The following is a 13,364-nucleotide window of genomic DNA, read 5'->3' on the forward strand; positions in this document are numbered from 1 at the left end:
AAAAACAGTCGGCTGTTGTGATATGATGTCGCATTTTTATTAGCACATTTTATTATTTTATTCCGTATGTAATTCTTGTTCATAACTTTTCACTTAACCTTTTAATTTTTACTTACTTACTGACTGTGCTGTATCACCAAGTCAAGTTCCTGTGAACATTTGGTTATTAAAGCGATTCTGAGGTGAATGCCGTTTACTAGCTCTTCTCAAGTTCCTGAGTTGAGTGATACTTGGAGGTTTATGTATACTGTCACGTAACATTTAAATGCATCGCGGTGTCTCAAACTCACGGATCCATCGTCAGTGGACCGCTAAAGGTCTGCTGGTGAAGAACAAACGGGCACCGATCATGGATTATGCCCCACCTCTTGTGCCGAGAGGTTCTCTAGTCCTTGAGCTCTTATTGGAGGAGCTCGCGTCACTCAAGTTGTATAGCAAGTTTGGTTGCAGTGTGGCGCTTGTTGACGTCGCTGTCATAAGTCACAGCTCAGAGGAGAGCTAGCAGGTAAGCGGCGGCGACAGGCTGCTTTTCTACGAGTTAATGCGATTAGCTCGACTTGACAGGTCTGTAACGGCGGCGTAGAGGAATATTTGAGATATTTCTATATTAAAAACATGAGCTAAAGCGGTTTTCGTTGACAGGGCGCGCTGCCTCTGGCTTTTAGCTTCGGTGTCATGTCCAATTGATTCTGTGTAACTCGGAACTCGTGAGCAGCATGAATGGAGCCACTTGTTCATCATTTACCTGAGAGCCAGCCTCAGTTTTCAGCCAGTAGCAGCGGGATAACAAGTGGAGAACTGACCGCTAAACCGAATGGTCAACTAATGTGAGAGGCCAGCCGATAACAGCGATGGTATGGTTTGCTGTAGCTCACAGGAAAACGTTGGTTTTGACAGCGCAGCTCGTTACTCCGCTGATCTGTCTACAAATTAGACTGTCAAGAGCCGTTATATGCAATATCCGGATCTTACATCTGTTGATAGTCCTCTCCTGGGGATGATATGAATGATTTATTAATGTTGAAAACAATCCTACAGGCTGCCAGAGAGGGCAGAGATCATATAGACTGACTGCGCGGTAGATGGGCCGAGTCTTCCCTGAGCTCTCCGCTCCATGTCTCAGGTAACGATGCAGTTCCTGGGCCGGCTGTTGGACACGGTGTCCTCCGTGTCAACCCTCTTCACCAACCCCTACCGGGTCAGGGATGTGCCGCTGTCGGACTACGCTGGAGGAGGCAAAGTGATGCTGAAAGAGGAGGGACGCATGGTCCTGTACAAGAACACCCAGTGCCAGTCTTGGGACTGTCTGCTGATGTGCCCTGAGATGCCCACTGTGACCCTGAGGTTAGTACTGACCACACCACGGCCCGGGACGCTGCTGAGATGCCTGTCATTTGTAGTGTTATACAGCCACTGAATTAGATTTAAGTGCAGATGTCAGCTGAAATGTCCACAAAGGCGTTTTTAAGATGCAGATATTAGTTAGCCTGTGGTTCTGTGGCCTCCTGCAGGTTTTGGTTACCGCGTTCAGCATATAACAAATAACTTATTGATTTAGTTTAGATTGCCTTTGACCTTCAGCTACTTCCAACGAAGCACCTCTTTATCTTGAATGAGTCAGTGCTGGAGCATGAAGCCACACATCAGAAAGGCAGCGTTAGGCAATGATGATAAGAAAGTTTTACAGTTCACCAAAACTGAAAACAAATGTTTCATAGGGTGTTGTGTTGATGTAAGTTTAGAGCTTTTCTCTAATGCACACATATGCCCTGCAAACTTATCACACTGCATTTAAATTACACTTCATATTCGTCATTGTGCAGAGACTTATCAGTCAAGCTATATTTAAACCTGAAAGTCCCTCAGAGTCGCATGATCTGCAAACATTTGTAGTGTGGAAATAAAAGTCACAAAAAGAGAAAAGTGGAGTGCATCTCCTGTAATATTCTTCATTATTTTATCTTTCATTTGGAGCAGTATTAGCACAGTCCCATAGTTTTGGCCCTCATTCAGATTCCCCCTCATGGTTCTTGTAAAACGTGACCTTGTGATCGTCGCGCTGTGTGAACCAGGCTGTTCCAGGTGGCGTCAGAGGAGGACGCCATGAACTGGTTTCCTCAGTATGCCCTCAAGCTTCGCCCCTTCTATGAGACGCTCCCATTGAAGGCCGAGACCGCCCAGCCAATCGTGGACTGCATCCGCAGCCACCCGGACTGGAGTTCAGCCCACATTGCCGTGGAGACAGGCCTGAGAGAGTGCCTCAAACACAACCATGTCCAGAGGTAAGGCGGGAAGCGCTGCTTTTGATTTGCTGCCAAAGTCCAAAAGTTACTCATTCAACCAGGATATAAAGTGGAGGAAAGCAAGTCCTTCATTTGAGAAGTTATGACCAGCAAATTTATCATTTTTGCTCAAAGTATCACGAAAACTGTTGTGTTGTTTGTTGGATGACTATCAAAGTTGTCGTTGATCAATACTTCTGCAGTCGACTGAAGGATGAATTGACGAACCACTTCTGCTCTGCAGTTTGCCCAGACTTAAGTGCTTCAGGATAAAGCTGAATGAAGGGAGGATTGTAGTGTGTAAACGTATTCTACAGAGACTGTGATTGTTAGGCAGTCAGTTAGAGGCTGCCAGCTGAATGCAGTCCAGTAAATACCATTAACTATTTATATTTAGTTCATAACAACAGGACTGTAAAACGCCTCCAGGTTTTAACCCACAAAGGTCACCTGACATGACCCCACCTCTTCACCATGCAGCTTTTGGTTTTAAGTCACTGTGTGATAATCATTTTGCATTTACTTCACTTCACCTTTGACAGTAAATATGTCGCACTAGAAACATTTAGTTGCTGTATTTTTTGTTCAAAGCTTTGCAAAAAGTCTCTGGTGGACAAGATGTGGGACACAGACGTTCTCAAAAGACACAATGAGGAAACATGAACGTCATGGAAAAGACATCAGAAGTGAAATTTGATCTTCTTGCATTGAAAAGCTTGTGGGTTGCAGCCGTGTCAGATCTCAGATGTTGTCATGTTAACACGATGATAACGTAACTTTGGCAATAAAATGGGTTTAATGTTCACTGTGGTGGTTTAACAATGGATCTCAAGCAACTGTGAAGTCTCTGCAAGCTCACCTCTGCGCTGTATGAGCAGAAAACAATGGCTGCCTGCAGGGAGGGAAGTCAGTGAGAACCAGCTGTATGTAAAACATTAATTTAGTGAAATTTAGTGATCAGAACACCTTGAATGGTCACGTCGTCGTCGTGTCTCCAGTCAGATCAATGCTCGGGATGCATCAGGTCAGACGCCGCTGCACCTGGCATGCGAGCGCGGCGACTCGGCGTGCGTGAAGGAGCTGCTGGAGGAGAGCCAGGCTCGCACCGACATCAAAGACCGCAGCGGAGAGACGCCCATGCACTGTGCCGCCAAGCAGGACTCTCCTGCCATCATCCAGGTGAGACTCAGCGGGCGTCGAGTCGCACTTCCATTTCCTTCTGACCGAGTTTGACCATCGCTTGTGGAATGATTTTACCACCGTGTTTAAGTCTCCTTGACAGGGTGTTACTGTCTTTAACCAACCGCGTCCTCTAAACAGCACTGTAATGTGACTTTCCCTCCCCCCCATGCTGAGGTCCATCACTTCATCCTTTCCTCATTCAGGTGCTGTGCTCGCGCTTGTGCACGGGGGTGAACGAGCTGAACAACAACGGGGAGACGCCGCTCCACGTGGCCTGCCGCCTGGGACGCATGGAGTCTGTCAAGGCTCTGTTGGCGGGTGGGGCCAAGTGTGATGTCATTGGTGGCGCTGGCTACCCCATCCACGCCGCCATGAAGTACAGTGAGAAGGGGTGAGTGCCGGCTGAGATGAGGATGGTGATGCAGCATGGAGCAGTTCTGTTGGGCTCTAACGGTTGGTGCGTTTTTAAATGGTCTGTACTCAGTCCAGGACAGTCAGGGTGTTAAGTCAGTGCTCTTCACCTTTATGCAGTGTCCAAAGTCACTGTTACAGAGCAGCATCCCTGGAGCTGAACTCACACAAGTACAATATGACTGTTGTGCCTCTGAATTTTCGCCATCTGTGTTGGATAGGGAGCTGCTGAGGTTGGTAAATGAATTTCTCACACAGTAAGGTCAGTGTGTTTAGAGACTGTAGAGCCTTTTTGTTGGGTTATTAAAATTATCAGTGTACAAAATAAAACAGCATGTTTTCTGTTGAAGTTTGTTTGTGAGAGGTGGACTGACGTGCTTCAGTTAATCTGTAGTAAATCAGCCTCTTTCACTTTGTGTTTGACTCTCAGCTGTGTGGAGGAGATCCTCAAGGCGGACTCGGGCCAGCTCCAGGCCGAGGACTCTTTGTATGGAGGGACGCCTCTGCACTGGGCCAAAACCGCTGAGGTGAAGAATATTACATCGAGTGCTTAGTGGTTAGAAATCCACTGCGAGCTGTTTGAATTACAGCACGTCTGCTTACTGCTAGTGTGCATCCAGAGAAACGGATGAAACCACAGAGAATTTATGACCATGGAGTCAGCCACTGGGAGCTGGAGCTACCATTCCAAAGCGTATGGAAATCCAGCACAAATGTATGGCACAGCTCCCAGCCTGGAAGTGGGTTGCACTGGTTGCACTGGTTGCACTGGTTGCTCTGGGCTCCCAAACGTTCATGACATTCATGTTAGGAATTAGAAATGTGTCAAGAGAATGTAATACAGACGAGCTTAACGTTTGAGGGGAAACATCAAGCAGATGTTTACATAAATCTTCCCCTCTCTTTGCCAGATGTGTCGTTTGCTGCTGGAACATGGCTGTGCAGTCAACTACCTCAGTAAGACTGGAGAGAGCCCCCTCCATATTCTGACCAAGAGGGGCCGCTTCGAGGCGGCCATGGTGCTGCTCACCCACGGAGCGAACGCCAACCTGAAGGGCCAGGATGGAAACACGGCCCTGCACCTGGCCATGAAGGTGTGTGTGCGCGACATCATCTCTGCCTTTCCAGGACGCCCCTTTCATCCCCAGTCATGATCCTCTCACCTGTAATCAGCCTGTTTACCTGTAGAATGATCCAACAGGTGTTTCTGGAGCGTTCCACGTCTTTCAGTCTGTTGTTTCTTCTGTCCCAACTTTCAGTGAAGCTGATGAAGTTAAACATTAAATATATTGTCTGTTTTTTCTGTTTTACACAGCGTCCCACCTTTTTTTAAAAAGGACTTGTATTTGTGTAACTACATGAAAATTTTCATGGTTATACCACAGCGCAGATCTCCAGCACTTTTTGACTGTGTTGATTGTGACAGGTTGATATCTTGAAGAGAATCCAGCGCTGTGTTCGTCCTTCGCTCTCATGTTGCTGCAGAAACATACACGTTATGATATGTGTGACTCTGTGTTTGTTAGATGGACCACATGGAGCTGATCAAAGCTCTCATCGTGTTCGGGGCTGATGTGGAGATCCACAACGACCTGGGAGAAACACCTGGACTCATCGCTGCTCGCACCAGCAAAGGTGAGAGAGAGGGAGAACAGGATGGGACAGAGAGCTTAAAGCTGTGAAGAGATGAGCGGTAAGGGGTGGAGGAGGAGTACAGCAGAGGACAAAGTCAAGGACAAGACAGAGGAGGGACATGAGGAATAAAGATGGGTTCATGGAACTTAAAATGAGGGATAACAGGCTGGTTTGCACTGTGTTCTAATGTTAACATGTAGTCTCCTTGAAATGCATGTGTCCCACTGCAGAAGCTAAAGCTACTGCATGACAATGGCTGAGTGTGTAATGACTGATCAACAAGATGACAAACTTTAACCAATCATTAGTCCTTTGTGTCCACGTATTAAATCCCGTTCGACAGCTCCTGCACCTAATAACATTGTTCAGTGACTGTTAAGACGCGGCGTTGTTTAAAGCTGCAATAAATAAGATTTTACTGCTGTATAGTGTAACATAAGATAATAAGAAGAAAGAGACCGAAGAGGATGGAAACAGATGAAGAGTTATTTAAAGTATAATAAAACTCATTATCTGATTAGTGAATTGTCATGTTCACCTCTATCAACAGCAGAGGGCAGTGTTACAGGTGAGAAGCATTGAAAATAATCCAGCTAAGTCTTCCTTCTCACACCTTTGACAGTATCTGCTTCCTTCCACCCTCCACCTGTTGTGGCCACACAGTGTTAGACATAAAGCAGTGTCTAATATAGGCTGAGCCGTTGTGAAGTTCAAAAGCAGCTGAGTTGCTTCCTTCACACACAAACTCTCCTGTCTGCTCCTAGCAGCTGATAGAAATCACTGACTGTAGTCCAGCCTTTTACACAGAGTGGAAGATAACATGGAAAAATGTTCTGAAATTTCACTTTGATTTCTCACAGAAGATCAGAACATTGTTACTCGTGAATCTGCGTTTCTACTCAAAAACAAGATGAACACATAAGCATGTTTGCACGTAGAGATGACTGTTCATGAAAGTGCTCACTTGATGCTGTGAAGCGCTGCTAAAAGCAGTTTGCTGTCATTTATTGATTTTTAGAATGAATGATAATGCTAACAGCCTGCTCACATTCCTGCTCTCGGTCTCCTCTGTCTCTCTCTCTCTCTCTCTCTCTCTCTCTCTGTCTCCTCTCTCTCTCTCTCTCTCTCTCTCTCTCTCTCTCTGTCTCTTCTCTGTCTCCTCTGTCTCTCTCTCTCTGTCTCTCTCCTCTCTCTCTCTCTCTCTCTCTCTCTCTCTCTCTCTCTCTCTCTGTGTCTCCTCTCTCTCTCTCTCTCTCTGTCTCTCCTCTCTCTCTCTCTCTCTTGCTCTCTGTCTGTCTCTTCTCCCCCCCCATCTTCATCTATCTATTCTTCCTCTGCTTGTTGTGGTGTGTGTGTGTGTGTGTGTGTGTGTGTGTGTGTGTGTGTGTGTGTGTGTGTGTGTGTGTGTGTGTGTGTGTGTGTGTGTGTGTGTGTGTGTGTGTGTGTGTGTGTGCGCATGTCTAACGTGTTGGCTTGCTTGTGTGTGTTTTTGTGTTAACATGAAAGGTCCTAATAGAAAGATACTGCTGGACATGCTGTGTAGTGTAGGGGTCCAGCGGTGCCTCCCACCCTCCCCCGGCAGTCCTCCCCCCATCTCCAACGAGGCCAAGCCTGCAGGCATAGGTAACACCACCGTCCCTCCTTCAGCCCTTCCTTCACTGTGCTGTTTCTTCCACTATCGTTTATACTGGGCAGCGGCACTGGTTTCTCTCAGAGACCAGTAGATTTTTGTCGGTCATATTATTTAAGTGCTGTGGGAAACATTTTAAGCATGGCTTAAGTCGTACCAATGGCCGAACAAGATCTGCGTTTTCTGTGAAACTTCAGCCACAAGGCGTGATTTTATTTTGATGCATCAGAGCAGACCACAAAGAGGAAGCATTGCCTTGCTCCCAACACTTTACAAGCTGTGGCTGTGCTCATACTCAGCGCTGTAAGACTGCTAACTGCAGTGACAATGGCTGCAATGATGGACACACTGTGCCACAGCAGCACTAAGATAACGCAGCTGTCTGTGCATTAATAAGAGAGCGAGAAAGTCATTTATTACTTTCATATACACAACAAGTACTGTAATGATAGTGATGGCAGTAGCAGTTTAGCGCTGTGTAGAAAACCCAGTGTGCCTTTGCTTTTTCATTCTCTGTTCATGAATTTACTGCCACGTGTCGGTCACATACCAACAGCTGTTGTCATTGGCTGACAGGGTTTGAGGACATCATGTATGTGGGGGCTGCAGTCAGTGCAATGAGCAGAAGCAAGTCTGAAGTGGACGGCCCCAAGATGGAGAGAAAGAAGTGAGTCAGGAGCTTCGACTTCAGCTAACATGTATTTATTACAGTGAAGCACTCGGTACAAAATGTGAGTATGTGGTCTGAACTTTATCTGAAGCCTCTGCTGTCCTCTGCAGGATGGACAGTCTTCTCTGCCTGGACGGTGGAGGTATTAAAGGCCTGGTGTTGATCCAGATGTTGATCGCTCTGGAGAGAGAGGCCGGTCGGCCCACCAGAGAGCTCTTCGACTGGGTGGCTGGCACCAGCACTGGCGGCATCTTGGCCCTCGCCATCATCCATGGTTCGTGTGTGTGTTGCTCTTTTATTTTCATGCTTTTGTATAATGAATAATTAAAACAACAGGGATGTTTCTTCTATTTGTAGGGAAGTCCATGGAGTACCTGCGCTGCCTGTACTTCAGGATGAAGGAGCAGGTGTTCAAGGGCTCACGGCCTTATGAGTCAGCACCACTGGAGGACTTCCTGAAGAAAGAGTTTGGAGAGAACACCAAGATGGCAGATGTCCGATACCCCAGGTGACTTCATGTTGACGGTGTCCACGAGGCAGACACACGATGTGTCTGACTCAGCTGCTCAGAAATGTGTGCGAGAACTCAGAAAATAAAACAAAATCGTCACCAGATTCTGGAAGTGAACAAATTTTAGTTGTAATTTCTGGTTTTCAAGGTTCAAAGAGAGGCTAAACTTCTTCTTTCTGAGCACAAATGTTGCCCACGTTTCACCTCTGCACTCTCAATTCCTCTTTCCTCTTTGTGCTCATGTGTTGGTGTCTGTGCAGGGTGATGGTGACCAGTGTTCTAGCAGACAGACATCCAGGCGAGCTGCACATCTTCAGGAACTATAACCCCCCCTCCGTCCACAGAGAGCCCCCTTATGCTACCACTGCCACGTTCAAGCCCCTCACCATCCCACAGGGTACTTCACATGGAGCCAGTTTTGTCTGTTGGCCTGCTGCGCTGGTGCTCTCATGTTGTGTGGTGAATGAGGTGTGGTGGGTGGGTGGGTGGGTGGGTGGGTGACAGTCAGCAGTTTTCAAACTCTACCCTCTGTGGCTTTGCATCCTGTGATTGGGCGAACTCAACAGTATAAGAATATGAGATTGAAGGCCAGTTCTGCTGTGTCGTCTGAGGTGCAGCCATGTTGTTGTTGTTGTTCCAGGATGGGAGGATGAGGATGTGTTGATAGTAGGATACACAGAGGAGCCAGCCAGAAAGCGTAGGAAGGTGACAGATGAAGGTGTGTCTGTGAGTGGGAGACGTTCGGCATTTGAAAAGAAAAGTCCCACAGATTCCCATTTTTCCATGTTTAAAGGAATATTTTAAGAGTTTGAGAAATATGCTTGTTTGCTTTCATGCTGCGAGTTCAATGAGAAGATTAACGATACGTGTTAATGCACTAGACAGATTCTTTAGTTATTTCCGAGCTGTTTCCAGTCTTTATGTTACGCTAAGCTAGCCTGACTGCTGATCGCTGACCAAAACTTTTCCTGTGAATATGAAATACCGTACAAGCTTACTCTCAGTAGACAGCAGTGAAAACACGTAGCGGCCTCGGCGCCTTTCAGCATGGATGGATGTGAATGTTCTGTTAGCGCTGACATTGTCTCTCTGGAGTCCTGCAGTCTGCACATGAAATCAGAGTCCGATTTATTGTTTTGTGGCTTTTTAAAAGTGTTGTATCCGTGTTTGAACACCAGAACAACTTGTGTGGCGAGCTGCACGCTCCAGCGGCGCTGCCCCAACGTACTTCCGACCAATGGGCCGCTTTCTGGATGGGGGGCTGCTGGCCAATAACCCAACGCTAGACGCCATGTCAGAAGTCCATCAGTACAATAAAGCCTTAAAAGCAGAGGTGAGTAACCTGACAGCTGATTCACTTCCATCAAGTTCACCTTCAATCGGTGACACATATGAATTTTTAAGGCATTTATTCATCATTAGGTCATTTCTTTATGTGTCTCCTCCCTGTTTAACTCCGCCTCCCTCTCAGGGCCGTGTGAATGAAATCAAGAAGTTGGGTGTCGTGGTCTCCCTGGGGACAGGTGCTGTTATTTTATGCTTCTTTGTGAATGTGTATTTTATGCCTAAATTAGTGCATTAAATCAAACATCCACGAGCTGCCATATGTCATGTGATGAGTGCTGAATTCACACACTGTGTGTGTCCAGGTAAACCTCCGCAGGTGGTGGTGAGCTCTGTGGATGTTTTCCGGCCCTCCAATCCTCTGGAGCTGGCCAAGAGCTTCGTAGGAGCCAAGGAGCTGGGCAAGATGCTGGTGGACTGCGTGAGTACATCTGCGGCACCTGCTTCAGTGTGATGTGACAGCGCTTTGGTTAGACGCTCAGAGTCCAGTTCTACTGCTGAAACTATATTTCTTGTATTAGCTCAACTCAGAGTTGTCTTTTTAACTTTTTATAAAGCCTTTCAGTACTCCTGATATTTTGGACATAATGAACAATAACAGCAGCATTTCAGAAAGCGTCTCTTTGTCCCTAACTTTGAAAAGCGGTCTCTCTCTGACAGTGTACAGACTCTGATGGCTGTGCAGTGGACAGAGCCAGAGCCTGGTGTGAGATGATCGACACCATCTACCACAGGTCAGCTGACCATGAAGCTGCTGCACTTCTTCTCTTTGCTGCTACATCTGCTCTGTCTTAACTCCTGCCCTCATCTGTTTTCTGACTGACTGCCTTTGTCACTCCACTTCGCCCACTTCTCACACACTTTCCTTTAAGTTTTTAACCATTAATTTATCTTTAATGAGACAAGTGCTGCAGTGTGCAGTGCTGTTAGTATTTGTCCCACATGAAACGCCTTACAAATCACTCTGTCTGTTGTCTCTTGTGCAGATTGAGTCCCCAGTTGTCTCAGGAGGTGATGCTGGACGAGGTGAGTGACGCGGTCCTGGTGAACATGCTGTGGGAAACCCAGATGTACCTGTACGAGAAGAGGGAACACCTGCAGGCCCTGGCGAAGCTGCTGCTGGACAACTGAATGCACAAGAAAAGCACGAGGAGAGGCTGCAGAGATGGGACTGTGAGAGCAGAAGAGAGGGAGAGTATGAGAGCGAAGGGCAGTCCAGGGAGTCCAAGACAAGAGTGACTGAATGAGGCACAAAGACGAGCGAGCCGTGTGTCGGATTCCTAAGACTGTAACGTCTGTGTTGGTGTGCTCTTTCTTCAGGATAAACATCCGTGAGCCGCTGTGACCACAGTGACTTTAATATTCAAACTGACATGCTAGTACACAGTAGGAAGTGTGTGAAACAAGGCAGACAAAGACAACTAACACAGACGACTGACTTATGTAGCATCACGTGACCTTATCACACTCATGGTTCATTAAGTGTACTGTTTGTAATGAAACCGGTGAAGGAGAGCGTGAAGGTTTCACTTCTTTGTCATGTGAATACAGAGGAAATGTAAGAGGATGTGGCATCAACTAATTCAGACCAAAAGTAGCACAGACTGACAGTTGGTTAACGGTCGCTGTCCCCCACACCGTTGTGTAGGCTAACAAATGGAGTCAGATCATGTTTGAATCTTATTTTGAATGGTTGTGATGAAAAACACTTGATGACACTCCTCATCACTCCTCCTTTGTTTTTTCCACTCGTTTACCCACGTAGCTTTGGTCATACGGCCCTTTCTGTAGGACGATACGGTGAACGGGACCCTGTGAACCCTGCAGGATGCTGTAACACAGCTTGGACAACCGTGACAGTGGACCTGCTCTGCCTTATGTGTCCGGGACCCAGATTTGTACCTTTCGTTTCTGTGTAACACATTTTCATGCCTTTCTTGTGTAAGTTATTTGTACTGGCTTTCAACACAGTGTTAACTTCACACTATTGATAACTCACTCGCACACTCCTCTCTCAGCCTACGGTTCATGTGTATTGAGCACGTACAGTATTTAACATGCACTGTTACAACTGGACTTGAAAGATGACTTGAATTTTCAGCCTACTTGAAGGACTAAGAAACTGAAAACCCACCACTACTTGCACAACATAAATTAGAGGTGAAATTATTTCCTGTGTTTTTTGTATTTGGAGTAATTACTGAAGTGTATACTGGTATGGTAATAAAATATAAAATAATTAAGATGGACTAAATTCATATCCGTGAAATGTTTGTTTCTTTGTAGCGGTCACACTCCTGATTAAATATCTGGCGTACAGTTTAATACAAGCGAGGTCTGACCACTTCCTGATATTTCATGTTACGGGTCCCAGGATGTGGAACCACAGTAACAAAGTAAAATTCTGTAAAATACAGAAAGGAGTGAGCAGCAATGAAGGCACAGAGCACTCAGCTCTTTGTACAGGTGTGGGCGGAAGGTCACACCTGAGACCACCCGGGGCGCAACAGCTCTCGTGACAAAGGTTCCACCTGAGACTGCTCACACTCCATGTATGTTATTCACAATATATATGAAAATAAAATAACGTGAATGTCATTTAACTTATTAGGGATAATATTAAACCCGACACAAGAATGCCACATTTTTTTTAGCTTACTAAATTAAATAAAACCAAAAGTGGTCACCTAATTTTTGGGTGTACTACATTCACTTATTAATTTCTGTGACTATTAAACATGTACAAGTAACAATCCAACTGTAACACAAGGGTTAATGTAAGACAGTCACTAAATCTTAGTTTAATTCTGTTTAGAGAATAAAAGGAGTAAAATCTTGTCCCACTTCTTAATTCCCGCAGTGTGGCATCAATGAGACCCATAGCGGCCATTTATAGGACACCAACGGTGTCGGTTAGTATGATATGTAGGGTTGCTGATGAAAATCATAAAGTGTTTCTTAAAAAACAAAAACGAACAGGAAAAAAGGGAGAATTAAAGCCGACCATGAACATGATAACGCTAATATGGTCAGTCGATACAGACATCAACGCCAAAGACACATAGGCAGACATCTTTTATGTTGGGTGAGTATTTCATGATGAAGTTAGCTTTACGCTAGCTTTCTGAAACGCTAAGTCTATTATCTAAGTTGCTAAGTATTAATATAAGGTAGCAGCGCAAGTTCTTTACTTATTTTTTTTGATAAAGAAGCAGCTGGAGCTATCATTAGCTAGCGTTAGCACAACTTCCTTGCGTGGTTGCTAGCCACGTCCCTGCTAGCATGACTCACCACGAACTGCTTTGGTTGCTCAGCAACCAAGACACGGTTAGCTTTCTAAAGCCGTTGGTCCAGTTAGCTACCAAGCAGCTGCCTGTAGCTTAGCTAGCAGATTTAAAAGAAATACACAATAACTTGAACAGCTTCTTCCATGAGGAACGGTGCCCCTGCAATGACAACGCAGTATATCCCTAATGAGGCTACTTCACACGTAATTTTTAAGTAGCTGTAATTCTAACACGTCTGAGACCCAGTTTTTGTTGTGACTGTTAGAGAAGTGTTTTTTCTTTCAGTGCTAATTTCAAATTCATGACCACGGCCTGCTTGAATGCTTTGCCCTGTGTAGGACTGACACTGACTAACTGTTGGTCCCTCAGAGATATAAAAAAGTCCCCCAGGAATATGTTTGAGGTGTGAATG

General features: G+C 45.8%; 1 protein-coding gene across 3 annotated transcripts; it reads left to right on the plus strand.

The window, feature by feature from the left end:
* Nucleotides 1–442: 442 nt before the first annotated feature.
* Nucleotides 443–11,926, plus strand: pla2g6 (phospholipase A2, group VI (cytosolic, calcium-independent)). Of its 3 annotated transcripts, none has more exons than XM_070987173.1 (18): nt 443–505; nt 1,124–1,344; nt 2,073–2,282; nt 3,281–3,461; nt 3,668–3,855; nt 4,306–4,402; nt 4,787–4,969; nt 5,402–5,510; nt 7,017–7,133; nt 7,717–7,807; nt 7,921–8,084; nt 8,168–8,318; nt 8,582–8,718; nt 9,500–9,654; nt 9,793–9,844; nt 9,971–10,086; nt 10,326–10,399; nt 10,652–11,926. In XM_070987173.1, exons 2-18 carry the CDS (start codon nt 1,130–1,132, stop codon nt 10,794–10,796), a joined length of 2,385 nt encoding a protein of 794 aa, XP_070843274.1. In that variant the 5' UTR covers nt 443–505; nt 1,124–1,129; the 3' UTR covers nt 10,797–11,926. The 3 variants fall into 3 exon arrangements, with proteins under 3 accessions (XP_070843274.1, XP_070843284.1, XP_070843292.1); XM_070987183.1 differs by having other exon boundaries at nt 454–505; nt 1,039–1,344; XM_070987191.1 differs by having other exon boundaries at nt 499–564.
* The last annotated feature ends 1,438 nt before the right edge of the window (nt 11,927–13,364 follow it).

The sequence above is a fragment of the Chaetodon trifascialis genome, chromosome 2 (assembly GCF_039877785.1).
Source record: "Chaetodon trifascialis isolate fChaTrf1 chromosome 2, fChaTrf1.hap1, whole genome shotgun sequence".
NCBI lineage: Eukaryota > Metazoa > Chordata > Actinopteri > Chaetodontiformes > Chaetodontidae > Chaetodon > Chaetodon trifascialis.